The sequence below is a fragment of the Candida theae genome (genome assembly GCF_024610275.1).
Source record: "Candida theae strain CBS 12239 chromosome Unknown scaffold57, whole genome shotgun sequence".
Lineage (NCBI taxonomy): Eukaryota > Fungi > Ascomycota > Pichiomycetes > Serinales > Debaryomycetaceae > Lodderomyces > Lodderomyces theae.
Genome location: NW_026261420.1, coordinates 46,620 through 60,200, shown reverse-complemented (window position 1 = coordinate 60,200; position 13,581 = coordinate 46,620). Strand labels below are relative to the sequence as shown.

Here is a 13,581-nt window from a genome sequence, read left to right as displayed (position 1 = left end):
CACACACACACACATATACACAATGTCATCTTCATCGACTGCTGCAGATGAAAAGAAGTCTCAGATTTTGCAGCAAGAGTACAACAGGTACCAGGAACTAATACAGGAATTGGAAACGCAATCGTCAACACTTGCTTCACAGCTACAAGAACACATCATTGTTGATCGCAGTCTCACAGCAATAGCGCCGGAAAAAAGACAAGGACGCAAATGTTTTAAAATGATTGGTGGCGTACTAGTTGAGAAATCAATTGACGAAGTGATAAAGATTTTAGCTGATGAGGTCAAGGAGTTGACAAAGCAAAAGGAAAATGTTGATAAGGAGTTGAAAAACAATCGAGCTACTCTAGAGAAGTGGATTTCATCAAACAAGATCAAAGTTGTAAAAGGATAAATAACGCATTTTATAGTAGGACTATATGATATAATCATTGGCATTGTTTAATGCACTCTATTGATGGCTTCCCATTTTGGCTCGTCTTTGAACAAACGAATAGCTGTAACTTCTCTCGAGTTGGTCAAAGTAAACCGATGATAAATTCCCACTGGCAAAATCAATAAATCATTCTTTGACAATTTAGCCCTGATCCATTTGTCACCTTCATCTCTAACATCGAAAAAACCCTCCCCATCAACAATATATCTAATCTCTTCATCTTCATGATAGTGTTCTGTGTAAAATTGCTTCATTTTGGCGTTGTAAGCATCCACATCGTTTTTGAAAGTTTCCAAGTTCAAATGAATCTTGTCCCTATTCTTGTATTCCCTTTCCTTGGCCAATGCGTCTAGTTCTTCTTGTGTCGTGACATACTTGTAGATAACGCCTAGTTGTTCCAACTCTTCAAATGAAACAGGGACTCCGGAGTTGTGGTCGTCAGTGAAGTTGTCTTCAGTGTCTTTGTTGTCGTGGTAGTATAGTTGAACCATGGTAAAGATGCTTTACGTGAATATGAACCACACTATTCTTTCAAATTAGAAAGATTTGGGTCTATTTGTATTGCGAAATTTGTAATCATGCGCACGAGGGCCGATTCTTTTTTTTTTTTTTTCCCTTTTTTCCCTTTTCTTTTTTTTGCTTTTCAATTACTTTTCATTTTTTTTTTTTCCACATTAATTGCCGTTACCTAATGAGGAAACTGTGGTGTCAATTTCGTATTATTCACACCTGCTGAAGAAAACGCTATTTGGTAGGGCCATTTTCCCGTTGTTATTGTAAAGAGAGTATATAGAGCAACTGTCGCGTGTATTTCGTGGTGCTTCTTTATCCGAACAATTGAGTTCTATACTATTTTTACTGCCCACTGCCTCAATTCATTATTATATCACTCTGGATGTTTTAAGTGATACCATATTTACCACCCTAGTAGCTCTACTCACTTGCATGTCGGGTCCAATTACATCTCAACGATAGACAGAAGTAAGCTTTGGCTGTAGTGATCTTTTGGTAGCTGTATTATCTCTTGCAAAAAAAAAACAAAAAAAATTGACACCAGGTTTACCAATCGCTTCGCTGCATATTAACCCCTCATCGACTGATTCGAATGTCATACAACTCTTATCAGAGCCACCAGCAAGGTGGCAGGATACATAAACCACCATACAACCAACGAGAACCAAGCCTGAACTTTCTGCAAAACATTGATCATCAGCTTGCTAGTCAAGAAAAAAAGCAAGCTTTCAGAAGAACAGTTGATCATGGAAACAACATGACTCGTTGGTTTATAGAAAAGTCCATGGGCATAAATACACGTCTTCAACAGCCTATTGGAGTAGTACGACCCGAAAGCTCTTACTTAATTGATCTACTTCCTTCATTAGCATACTCCTCAAGCTTCAATCTTGACAGAAGGAATAATAAAAACAACTTGGGGGCATTAGACTTGGCAACAAAGTTGACGCATTTGAGTTCAAACAAAGTCAAGCATTCAATAAATACTGTAAAATGGACTCCCGAAGGACGAAGGCTTTTGGTTGCGTCGCATTCGGGTGAATTTACTTTATGGAATGGAATGACATTCAACTTTGAAACTATTATGCAAGCCCATGAAAGCCCCATTTTGACAATGAAATATTCTAATAACGACGAATGGTTGCTAAGTGGAGACCAGAATGGAACTGTCAAATATTGGCAACCTAATTTCAATAATGTCAACAATATAACTGCTCATTCAAATGGGGTACGAGATATTGCATTTTCTCCAAATGATTCTAAATTCCTAACTTGTGGTGACGACTCAATGATAAAGATATGGAATTTCAGTAATGGCCAAGAAGAAAGGACCTTGACGGGTCACAATTGGGAAGTGAAAAGTGCTGATTGGCATCCTGACTTGGGACTCATTGTCAGTGGATCGAAAGATAATTTGGTCAAATTGTGGGATCCTCGAGCCTCACAATGTATTACCACATTACACGGGTTCAAGCACACAGTGAATACAACTCGGTTTCAACCATGCGGGACAAAGAGATTGTTGGCCTCAGTGTCGCGTGACCGTTCTTGTCGTGTATTTGATTTGACTACAATGAAGGATATGTTGGTGATTCGGGATTCTGAAACTGATCTTTCATGCTGCGCATGGCATCCACATCATGCATCATTGTTGACTACAGCTGCTTTCAATGGAGCCATCAACCATTACTTGCTAAACACTTACATTCCAGACTCCAACGATTCAATACCAAAGAGGGCCAATACCAGCGTAACTAATGAAACGAACTCCATCGAGGCGGCACATCGTATTCCTTATGCACACGAAAAGGCAATCCATGCGTTGGAGTATCACCCCATGGGGCATCTTCTTTGTTCAGCTGGATCGGACAAGACTGCTAGGTTTTGGTCACGCGCAAGACCTAATGACCCTATGGCTTGGAAAGATGCTGTTTACACAGATGACAAAGTGGGAGCATGGTACTACACATTGAACAATAATGTGAATGCTGTCATGGAGAATGTATAAAGTAATAAAAGTCTATAAAATGTCCAGTCTATTCCCCAACTACCAATCTATACGAAATTCTTTTGCACTCTTTCTGTACTCGATTCCAACCAGCTCGTCATATTGATCAATAAACTGTTGCAACACTTTAAAGTACCAAAACCCAGATTCCTCAACCCCGTTCTTCTTATCATCCATTTCCCTCTCCTCCACCTCTTTATTCTTGGTCAACTCAAAACTCTCGCCACCATTTGTACATTTCACGTATGCTGTCACTTGATCCCCATATGTATCCAACTCTTCCCAAGTTACTGGCTCATACACACTCTTGTAATGACGTAGCCTATTTTTAAAATCTTGAAAGGCCATCCTGTTATCCTTGTTTATGTAATCGGCATTGTTGAGCTTCCCGCTGATGATATTAAAATCGGAGAATATACTTTCAACTTCAAGAATGACAACGGGTATGTCTTTAGAACTTATTAGCTCCAACATTTTGTGTCTTCTTTCAACGGTTGTATTTGTTGCATCAAGAAACCCGATATCAATCTTGTCGAAATCTGCTAACAAGTGATTTAGGGTGATTGTGGCATAAAGGTCCCGGTCCTGCTGGGCTGACTTATTGTTGGGGTCAAAGAAGTTGGCATCGTTAAAGGCCAATGACCTTTTCCTCCGGACATCTCCAGCATTGTAGACACCGCATCCGTACTTTGTTTTGGAGTTGACAAAATCTTTTATTTGATGGCACAAGGTGGATTTCCCACTTGCCGGTAGTCCAACTAGTAGCACGACTACTTTTACTCTATCTTCTGGGATTTGCTGAGATTCGTGGTGTTTGTATGATTTTAGTTTAGGTTGAAACAACTTGTCTATAGTTTTGTTTCGTTGACATTCCAAATACTCATTTGATACAACTGGTGTGATTGTTGATGATCCAGGAAGTGTGGAACTTGAATAGAATTGTGACCCACTGTCAAATAACGAGTTGATTGAAGTCGAGGATAATGATGATAGTAGTTCGTCGCGGGTACTGTCACTATGTTCATACTCGCAAGTTTCCATGGTTGTTGCTCTAGTCGACATTATGGTTGTATTTGAACAAATGCTGAAGAAGAAGAAGAAGAAAAAGAAGAAGAAGAAGTGGGAGATAAGAGAAATTGAGATTATATATGTAATCGAAAAAGAATTTGTGGATATATCGACGATCTAATGATGACAATAACGGAGATATGGAACCACTCCCAAAGTGGCAATATTTGATTGAAAAATAAAACAAAAAAATTGTTTTTGCAATCATGTGCGCTTCGTTTCTTTTTTCTTTTTTGTTTTTTTTTTTTTTGTTCTTCTGTTGAATTTCACTTTGTGTAATTTGTCGATTGACATTTCTCCGTTCAGCCTAAAACTGTGCAGAAGAAAGCACCAGGTAAAGGCGATCTTTTCTCAATCAGGTGAGCTAGGACTATGGGAAATCACATACCATCATTGACCGTTGTCTCATGAGCACTTTCAGTTCAATTCAACTTTTAACACTTCCGAGTTATAATAGCAAGAGTTGTTATACGCTTGACTATCTCATAATAGAGATATTCTCGGTTTCGGTTCTTCCCAAATGAAAAATCATAAACCAGAAACAACGAGTTGATCTCTATACGGGTGACGAGATGTGAAACCAGGGAGAAGAGAAGATAATGGATTAGATTTGTCCAGTCTACGCCACAAAATTGAAAGTGAAAGGGTGAAGGCATTTGTATGCAGGATACAGCCATTCTCGAGGCATACAAAAATTTGTAAGCGTGGGAAGCTTATACCATCAACGAGTTATACTACTAATCACCTCTCATAGCCAGTGCCACAATCTATAAAATGATTTGTAGCAGAACAACTAGGTGACTCATCAAGTAAGTCTTGCGTGTGGCTTATGTTATAGAACGTTTAATCGATGATCTCTAATATCTGTCTTTCGGGCGATCGGAAATCTTCATATCTGAGTCAAATACTTTTCCTCTAAATCTTTATCGAGTTTGTTTCTTTTGAGTGCACGCAGTCTTTGTCTTTGCAAGGGAATACGTCATTGAAAACATACACGACGTGCTCGTGTCCACGTCAATCGCTCTCTATTACGTCGACAAAGTTACACGTGATACTCTCGTGATATGAAGAGAGTTTTTCGTCTATTCAAACATATACATATATACAATTATTTATTCACCATGTAGCTCTTATCAAGCACGTGTTTTGCTTCGTTGATTTTTTGACTGATGTATTGACTCCCGTGTCTGTCTGGATGATTCAAAACCATCAATTTTCTATATCGATCTCTAACCATTTTCTTGTCAACATTTAGAATGTCGTCGCCTTCAATTCCCAAAATCAACAACGCTTCCTGCTCCGTCATTGGTGTCAGGAAAGTTCTATTGGGATACTTCAGACGCAAAAACTTGTAGTGTAGATAATTTGGGTCAGATTTGTTGAGTGTTGTTGAAATGGGGTTGGTGAGTTTGATGTTGTTTAAGGTTGCTATCATTTGCGGAGTCAACTTCATATACTTCGTGTATGCGGAAATGGTTGCTTTCACAGTGAGGGCAACCACTGTCACACCCGCACCAAGAACAATCGGTAGGACCATGGCATATGTCTGAGATGTGGTTAGATTCGATTATTTTCAAAAGGCTCAATTGAAATGAAAGAGAAAAAGAAATAGAAAGAGCTTGGGCGTCTGTCGCAAAAGTTTAGTGTCGGATTCAATGTCGTGAACGTTGATCATGACTTTCACATAATAGTTGCCAATCCCAACTCTTAGCTTATCGGCAAGTCTTACATAGACCATGACATTAATAGGTAGTGATTATCCATTCCGTTTACAAAACAACTTGTGGCTTAACTTGAATATAATTTGGTTGCAATTTGGTCTAAAAATAGTTGAAATGAAAGATTCTGTAGCTTCGGTTTATGATTCTCCATTCCTTCAGCAGTTTCAATGGTGTACACCACATATTTCTATATAGTGATAATGGATTACAAAAGGTGGATGGGATTCTGCTGTATTGATCGATATCCTACATAGTCAACACAGTAGTTGGTCCGCTGGCTAGAGAAAAAAAAAATATAATGGATGCTTCTCGACAATCGCAGTTCTGTAGAATGGCAACGGATGACAGTTTGTGTCACGGACGATGTCCCCTCTTTACTTTCCAACATAAGTGTGTATTGTGTACTACTATCATTATGTTGGAAAAGCGTGTTTGAATGAAAATTGTTATTAAAAAAAGGACTCAAGATTTTTTTTCCATTTTTGTATTCACTTCGGCTCACTCCTTTACGGAGTTTTTCTTATTTGCTTTGTTTGCTTTCAACTTTTTGTTTTGTTTTGTTTTGTGTAAACATTTGTAGGAGGATGAGATACACTTGATTTTTTTTTATTAAACGCTGGATTATTTTTCTTTAATTAATCAATCAATAAATTGATACCGATTTTTCCCAATTCCTTTTTTTTTTTCTCTTTCTTTCTTTCAAAGAGCTTAAGGAGTTACTTTCTATACTTTTGCATTACATCGTTGACCCTCAATTGCTATAATCAGTTAACAAATGTCTCACTCATCCTTATCATGGTTAGCCAACTTGAATGTTGAGCAAACACCTCACAAATATTTAAGAAGATCCTCGATTATTGGTACCATTGGTCCTAAAACAAACAGCGTTGAGGCTTTGGTCAAATTGAGAAAAGCTGGTTTGAACATTGCTAGAATGAACTTTTCCCATGGTTCCTACGACTACCATCAATCTGTAATTGACAATTGTATCAAATCAGAGGAAGTCTACAAGGGAAGACCATTGGCTATTGCTTTGGACACCAAAGGTCCAGAAATTAGAACCGGAACCACTATTGATGACAAGGACTACCCGATTCCACCAGGACATGAAATGATCTTCACCACTGATGACGCATACAAGTTAAAATCAAATCAAGATCTTATGTACATTGACTACAAAAACATCACCAAGGTCATTTCCCCTGGTAAGATTATCTATGTCGATGACGGTGTGTTGTCATTTGAGGTTTTGCAAGTCCTCGATGACCAAACTTTAAAAGTTAAATCCATCAATTCCGGTAAGATCTCTTCACACAAGGGTGTCAATTTACCAGGCACTGATGTTGACTTGCCAGCTTTGTCAGAGAAGGATATCTCAGATATTCAGTTTGGTGTTAAAAACAAGGTCCACATGATTTTTGCCTCGTTCATCAGATCTGGTGATGATATCAGACACATTAGAAGAGTTCTTGGTGAAGAAGGTAAAGATATTCAAATCATTGCCAAGATTGAGAACCAACAAGGTGTCAACAACTTTGATGACATTTTGGAGGCTACTGATGGTGTTATGGTTGCTAGAGGTGACTTGGGTATTGAAATCCCAGCCCCACAAGTGTTTGTTGTTCAAAAGCAATTGATTGCAAAGTGTAACCTTGCTGCTAAACCAGTCATTTGTGCCACTCAAATGTTGGAATCGATGACTTACAACCCTAGACCAACCAGAGCCGAAGTTTCAGATGTTGGAAATGCTATTTTGGATGGTGCCGATTGTGTTATGTTGTCAGGAGAAACCGCTAAAGGTAACTACCCATACGAGGCTGTCTCAATGATGCACAATACTTGTCTCATTGCAGAAAAAGCCATTGCTTACCCACAATTGTTTAACGAATTGAGAGCTTTGGCTAAGAAGCCAACACCAACCAGTGAAACATGTGCAGTTGCTGCAGTGTCTGCAGCTTACGAGCAAGATGCCAAGGCTGTTGTTGTCTTGTCTACTTCTGGTCTTTCAGCTAGATTGGTCTCAAAATACAAGCCAGATGTGCCAATCTTGATGGTTACCAGAAATGAAAGAAGTGCCAAATACTCCCACTTGTACAGAGGCGTGTACCCCTTTGTATACCAAAAGGAAAAGGCTGCCAACTGGCAAGAAGATGTCGAGAACAGATTAAGGTGGGCTGTTTCTGAAGCTATTGACTTGGGTATTATATCCAAGGGTGACTCGATTGTTACTGTTCAAGGATGGACTAAAGGTTCCGGACACTCCAACACTGTCAGAATTGTCCAAGCTTGAGCGAAATATAGCTTGTTTACAGGTCGTTTTGTATATTAATCAAAATAGCAATAGAGTAATGTGGTTGATGTAGTCGTTTCGTTTTGTTAGTTGGCGAGCGCTTCCTCAACAAAACCCTGAGCAAAAAAAAAAGGTTCATTAGTAGAGCGCGAGAAAAAAAAAAAAAGTAACAGCAAAGGAAGACTGCTCATATATCCGCTGTACCTGTTCCTGTTCAACTTCAAATGCTTGCCCAATTACTTACAGGCAGTGCATTGAAGTCAGTCGCAAGACTGGCTCAACCGATTACTTCACGAGCACTAACCGCAAGACTCTATTCAGGGTCACCACCACCACCCCCACCAAAACAATCATATGAAAACAACCTCAAGACAGCAGCTTCGCCTCCACCACCACCGCCAGCTGAAGATACCACTCACTTTGGTTACAAAACTGTTAATCGTTCTGAAAAGGAAAACTTGGTGGGAGGAGTTTTTTCATCAGTTGCTTCAAACTATGACTTGATGAACGACGTCATGTCCATGGGGGTCCACCGTTTGTGGAAACACCATTTCATCAACAGATTGGATGCTGGAATGAGGCCATCGTCCTCGGAACCTTTGCAATTTCTTGACGTGGCTGGAGGCACTGGGGATATTGCATTTGGGTTATTAGAACATGCCGAAAAGAGATTTGGCGATGTTGAGAGTGAAATTACTGTGGCTGATATCAACCCTGACATGTTGAAAGAGGGTGAGTTGAGATATGCCAAACTGAAATGGGCCAAAGAAGGCAAGAATCGTATCAAGTTTCTTGTCCAGAATGGTGAAACTATGGATGCAATTCCCGACAATTCTAAAGACGTCTACACTATCGCATTCGGTATTAGAAACTTTACCGATATACAAAAGGGTTTGAATACGGCATACAGAGTGTTGAAACCAGGTGGAATTTTTGCCTGTTTGGAATTTTCACAAGTTGAGAACCCTGTTGTTGATTACGCTTATCAAGCATACCTGTTTTCATTATTGCCATTAATGGGTCAACTAATTGCAAATGATAGAGAGTCGTACCAGTATTTGGTTGAAAGTATACAAAAGTTTCCAAAGCAAGAGGAATTCAAGTCAATGATCGAAAAGGCTGGGTTCTACGTACCTGAACCAGGTTACGAGAACTTGACTTTTGGAGTTGCCAGCATTCACATTGGTATTAAGCTTTAGTTTTTTTAAAAAAAAAGTGTAAATAGCACAAGTGATTTGTAAGTTGAAGAAGTTACACTGTAGAGATCAGATCTCTCGTGATCCAACTTGAGCTCTCCGAATTTTTTTATTGCAATTTTTTTTTTTTTTGGTTTCTTTTTTTTTTATATATATTTTTTCTTACTCAACCAGACATCAGCGGAATCATCAATTCATAAGCATTTACCCAACACATGTCCACAATCACACCTGAGATTCAGGCATTATTGAACCCGGTGGTGGCTACACTCAAGCGTCACCAAATCAATGAGGATAAAGAAGTCGCTCTTGTAATTGCCCACTTATTGATGAAAGTTATATCGGCAGCAAGATGGACCAATACCTACGACTTGATAAGTTTGATTAGAAAAGTCGGAACTGTTTTACACAAGGCGAACCCTTGTCAAATCATACCTGGAAACATTGTGAGACGTGTGCTTGCAATCATTCGCGAAGAAATTGAAACTGGCTTGGAGACAAATGCCTCAACGGATGCCAATGCCAATTCCAATTCCAATTTCAATTCCAATTCGAATTCCAATGTACCAATGATGAGTTCCATGTTTAGTTTGCTTACAACTACAAACAAACAAGAGGGTAAAAAGGAGCTAAGAGCGCCTCAGTCCAAGAAGCAAACAAGCGACATGAGAAGCATTATCATTCAAGGTATAAGGGACTTAGTTGATGAAATATCCAACTTCAATGACGACTTAAACAATATGGCAATTGACTTGATTCACGACAACGAAGTATTGCTAACGCCCACACCTACATCTGACACCATCTTGCATTTCTTGCTCAAGGCCCGTTTGAAGAGGAAGTTTACCGTTTTAGTTACGGAAAACTTCCCCAATGATTTGCAAAAGGCACAAGTATTTGCTAAAACTTTGGCAGAGAACAACATCGAAACTGTGATAATACCCGATACCACAGTTTATGCCGTAATGTCTCGAGTTGGAAAGGTGATTATTGGCACCAACGCCGTGTTTGCAAATGGAGGGTGCTTATCCCTGAGTGGGGTTGCTAGTGTTGTTGAATGTGCCAAGGAACACAGAACCCCGGTATTTGCAGTCTCAGGCTTGTACAAATTGTCGCCGTTGTACCCATTTACGAGAAACGATTTAATTGAGGTTGGGAACTCGGGGAAGGTACTCAGTTATGCAGATTTTGATTTGGTTGATAACGTTGAAGTGGTAGTTAATCCACTAGAGGACTATGTTCGACCAGAACATATTGATATTGTTATAACGAATGTCGGTGGGTTTGCGCCTTCATTCATATACAGAATAGTGTTGGATAATTACAGGTCAGAAGATAACAAATTGGATTAGAGCATGAAATTTATATAGAGTTGAGGATTTAGTATTGAGTCTTGCTTTTGATAACTTTGATCAATTTAGGTTGCTTTGCATCTGTAGTTGCTGCTCTTCTCTCACAAAATGACCACTGCTTCAGATCAGAAGGATATTGGTTGATATTGTATAGACTACCCCACTTGTTGCTATTAAACTTGTTGTTATCAAACTTGACACTTTGTATTTGGGTAACTGTAGCCAAGCTTGAGTTTGAAAGGAATCTTTGGGGACTTGGTATGTCTTGAGAGCTTTTGTTCTGAATGTCGGCAATTTCATCATCAATGAGCAAACACAACTGGGCCATGGTGTACTTTTTGGAGTCTGGCTGCTGATGTTGATCGTTACAGGTGGGTGTAAAAAATGCCCTATTTTCCAGAGAAGTGTGGAAGTCTGGACTCGTGGGGGATTTGAACTGGTCCGTGCTTGCTGATTCAAGGTTTGAGCTTGGTAACAACTTGCATTTGAGTGATTCTGAGAAGGAGCTGATTGTGGATGGTTGATACAACTTGTCAAATACTTTTCTATTCAACGTTAAAGCTTCCTTCTCCCGTTCCTTTTGAAATAACTTGACAAGCTTTGATTTGAACTCTCTCATCTTTTCTTTCATGCTGATAGACAGAAAGGATGATTAAAGTGGAATGATGGAAGTTAGTTGTGATTAATAACAATTTTTTTTTTGGAATTCTTCAGCTTTTGCAACCAAATAATGTCACTACAAGCAAAAGAAACTGTTACACACATATCAATTATTACCTACCTAACATGTATGTATGTATGTATGTATGTCATAACATAAACCACACCATATCTCTGAACTCAATTTCCCAAGGAATTGTTGTCCCTACGTGTTACCACTACGTGATGGATATACTCATCATCTGCATGAACTTTTGGCAAAACCAACTGAATACCATTATCATCAATCTCAGCTTTAATTTCCTGTGCTTTTATAGGCTTCTCAAACCTCACTGCGCTTTGGTATGTTTTAATACTTGCACTACTATCCGTATGATCCTCGTGATCCACGTGTATCACCAACTCGTTATCCTCTTCATTAAAGTCAACCTTGACCTCATCCTGTTTCAATCCGGGATCATCGTAAGAAACCATATACTTGTCATCCTTCTCCTTTGAATGCAAAGAATCATCAAATCCAATGAAGTATTTACCTGAACTGAACTTGTCCCAAAAATCATCGACAAACTGGTGGTCGTCGTGCCAAAGCTCAGATCCACGGGGATGTCTAGAGCTACTGAGTGCCAAGTGACCCTCTCTGTCTTCCTCTGAGCTCTGGTAGATTTTTCCTGGAGCATGGCGTTGAACGATACGCCGTGGATTGGACTGCGGGGGCACTGAATTTACATACTTGCGTGGTCGAGACATCATCTTGTCTAATTCATGATCAAGGTAGTTACCCCAAGACGAAAGCATGGTTGTGCTGAAGACAATCCAGATTATAGGGAAAAAAGATGATGGGAAAAGTTCATTCCTTTTGTAGTGGCTTTCAGCTACAAGGACATGCAATGGAATTACAATGACATCATTGACAGCAATCATACCCCACAACTCATGCTGCTACTTGATGCAGGTAGGAAACTTTCTGTATACTTTTTTTACACAATGCGCACATGGATACTGTGTCAATCCAAGAGACGAAGGATGGGTTGGATNGATAAGGTACAACAACAACAATAATACTTCACTTTAATTTTTTTTTTTTTTTTTCATTCAGTACAGACTCTACCCATGTATATAAGTTGCATCAATCTTATTCAACGATGGACCCAAATATAATTTCAATTTTCTGCGATATGCTGTAGGATTCTCAGTTTGGATAGGATTTCCCTCAAAATAAACACACTCCAAGTCAGGTAACTTGCCCAATTCCTTGCCCACATTTTCAAAACTCAGCACTTGATTGTAGGAGCACCAAAAATCAGTCAATTTTGTCAAATGCTTCAATCCGGACAAGTCAGTCAACTTATTGGAAGTGACGTCCAATACTTGAAGATTGGTGTTGTTTTCCAAATTCTCTATCTTCTCGATACCATTATGAGACAAATACAATTCCTCTAAATTGTTTAACTTATCAAGGCCCTCGATCTTTCTTATCCTGTTTGACTGTATCGAGAGAACTCTTAGGTTAACCAACCCGTCTAAATTCTGCAATTTATGAATCCTGTTTTTCCCTAGCCATAACTGGGTAATGTTGACGAGGTTATCAAGATTTTCAATCACCTCAATCTTGTTTCCTCCAAGTTCCAAGTTCACCAATTTGGTCAATGAATCCAAGTTTTTTATCTCCTTGATCTTGTTAGCCACGAAATACAAGTTTTCCAAGTTTACCAACGTTTCAATATTTTTAATATTCTTGATCATGTTGAATGACAAATCGAGATTCTTCAAATTTGTCAAATGCTTTATGGAACTCGATATATGATTTATTCTGTTATCATAAAGATCTAGCTCCTCCAAAGTTGATGAGATGTCTTTGACTCCAACGATGGAGGTTATTAAATTTTGTCGTAAACATAACGATTCCAACTTCTTGAATCGTGACAAGTTCAAATCTTCGAGTGAGCCAATTTTCAAGTGCACAAGATCAATGAATTCGGCGTCAGACTCTAATCCAGCTGTCAAATCAATATCGGCGTCAATCTCTTGCTGATTGTTGTCTGGCAATACTGTACCTGGGTATTCAACTGCGCCATTAGTACCCTCCTCATCGTTGCCATCATCGTTGTCATCATCATACTCGTTGTGTGCATTGTCTTCTTCTTCTGTTTGCGAGAGGACTGCATCAGTATCGAGCTTGTGTTCTTCATCCTTGCTGCTTAGAGAAGCTTCTGCATCCATAACGTCTATCATTTTCGAAAGGTGGTTCTAGCTGAAAAAAAGGTGGTAAGTTCTGGTGTCCGATTTTTTTGGTAGCGTACGTCTTTCCTTTATCAGCAATTGCCTAACAATAATGAG

General features: G+C 39.1%; 10 protein-coding genes across 10 annotated transcripts; 5 read left to right on the top strand and 5 right to left on the bottom strand. All coding sequences in view use genetic code 12, as the record gives it.

The window, feature by feature from the left end:
- Positions 1 to 22: 22 nt before the first annotated feature.
- On the top strand, positions 23 to 394 carry KGF57_002041 (tubulin-binding prefolding complex subunit; the record flags this gene model as incomplete). The annotated part of the gene is made up of 1 exon (XM_051751312.1): positions 23 to 394. The coding sequence occupies one exon, from the start codon at positions 23 to 25 to the stop codon at positions 392 to 394; it is 372 nt and encodes a 123-aa protein (XP_051609482.1).
- A 47-nt stretch (positions 395 to 441) lies between these two features.
- KGF57_002040 (acireductone dioxygenase (Ni2+-requiring)) lies at positions 442 to 927 on the bottom strand (the record flags this gene model as incomplete). The annotated part of the gene is made up of 1 exon (XM_051751311.1): positions 442 to 927. The coding sequence occupies one exon, from the start codon at positions 925 to 927 to the stop codon at positions 442 to 444; it is 486 nt and encodes a 161-aa protein (XP_051609481.1).
- Positions 928 to 1,541: 614 nt separating this feature from the next.
- Positions 1,542 to 2,957, top strand: KGF57_002039 (cleavage polyadenylation factor subunit; the record flags this gene model as incomplete). Its single annotated transcript, XM_051751310.1, has 1 exon — positions 1,542 to 2,957. The coding sequence occupies one exon, from the start codon at positions 1,542 to 1,544 to the stop codon at positions 2,955 to 2,957; it is 1,416 nt and encodes a 471-aa protein (XP_051609480.1).
- A 39-nt stretch (positions 2,958 to 2,996) lies between these two features.
- Positions 2,997 to 4,019, bottom strand: KGF57_002038 (6-phosphofructo-2-kinase; the record flags this gene model as incomplete). Its single annotated transcript, XM_051751309.1, has 1 exon — positions 2,997 to 4,019. The coding sequence occupies one exon, from the start codon at positions 4,017 to 4,019 to the stop codon at positions 2,997 to 2,999; it is 1,023 nt and encodes a 340-aa protein (XP_051609479.1).
- A 2,502-nt stretch (positions 4,020 to 6,521) lies between these two features.
- On the top strand, positions 6,522 to 8,036 carry CDC19 (pyruvate kinase; the record flags this gene model as incomplete). The annotated part of the gene is made up of 1 exon (XM_051751307.1): positions 6,522 to 8,036. The coding sequence occupies one exon, from the start codon at positions 6,522 to 6,524 to the stop codon at positions 8,034 to 8,036; it is 1,515 nt and encodes a 504-aa protein (XP_051609478.1).
- Positions 8,037 to 8,260: 224 nt separating this feature from the next.
- COQ5 (2-hexaprenyl-6-methoxy-1,4-benzoquinone methyltransferase) lies at positions 8,261 to 9,235 on the top strand (the record flags this gene model as incomplete). Its single annotated transcript, XM_051751306.1, has 1 exon — positions 8,261 to 9,235. One exon carries the CDS (start codon positions 8,261 to 8,263, stop codon positions 9,233 to 9,235), a length of 975 nt encoding a protein of 324 aa, XP_051609477.1.
- Positions 9,236 to 9,447: 212 nt separating this feature from the next.
- Positions 9,448 to 10,584, top strand: GCD7 (translation initiation factor eIF2B subunit beta; the record flags this gene model as incomplete). The annotated part of the gene is made up of 1 exon (XM_051751305.1): positions 9,448 to 10,584. The coding sequence occupies one exon, from the start codon at positions 9,448 to 9,450 to the stop codon at positions 10,582 to 10,584; it is 1,137 nt and encodes a 378-aa protein (XP_051609476.1).
- A 28-nt stretch (positions 10,585 to 10,612) lies between these two features.
- Positions 10,613 to 11,215, bottom strand: KGF57_002034 (uncharacterized protein; the record flags this gene model as incomplete). Its single annotated transcript, XM_051751304.1, has 1 exon — positions 10,613 to 11,215. One exon carries the CDS (start codon positions 11,213 to 11,215, stop codon positions 10,613 to 10,615), a length of 603 nt encoding a protein of 200 aa, XP_051609475.1.
- A 209-nt stretch (positions 11,216 to 11,424) lies between these two features.
- Positions 11,425 to 12,039, bottom strand: HSP21 (Hsp21p; the record flags this gene model as incomplete). The annotated part of the gene is made up of 1 exon (XM_051751303.1): positions 11,425 to 12,039. The coding sequence occupies one exon, from the start codon at positions 12,037 to 12,039 to the stop codon at positions 11,425 to 11,427; it is 615 nt and encodes a 204-aa protein (XP_051609474.1).
- Positions 12,040 to 12,348: 309 nt separating this feature from the next.
- On the bottom strand, positions 12,349 to 13,476 carry SDS22 (type 1 protein phosphatase-activating protein; the record flags this gene model as incomplete). Its single annotated transcript, XM_051751302.1, has 1 exon — positions 12,349 to 13,476. The coding sequence occupies one exon, from the start codon at positions 13,474 to 13,476 to the stop codon at positions 12,349 to 12,351; it is 1,128 nt and encodes a 375-aa protein (XP_051609473.1).
- Positions 13,477 to 13,581: the final 105 nt, after the last annotated feature.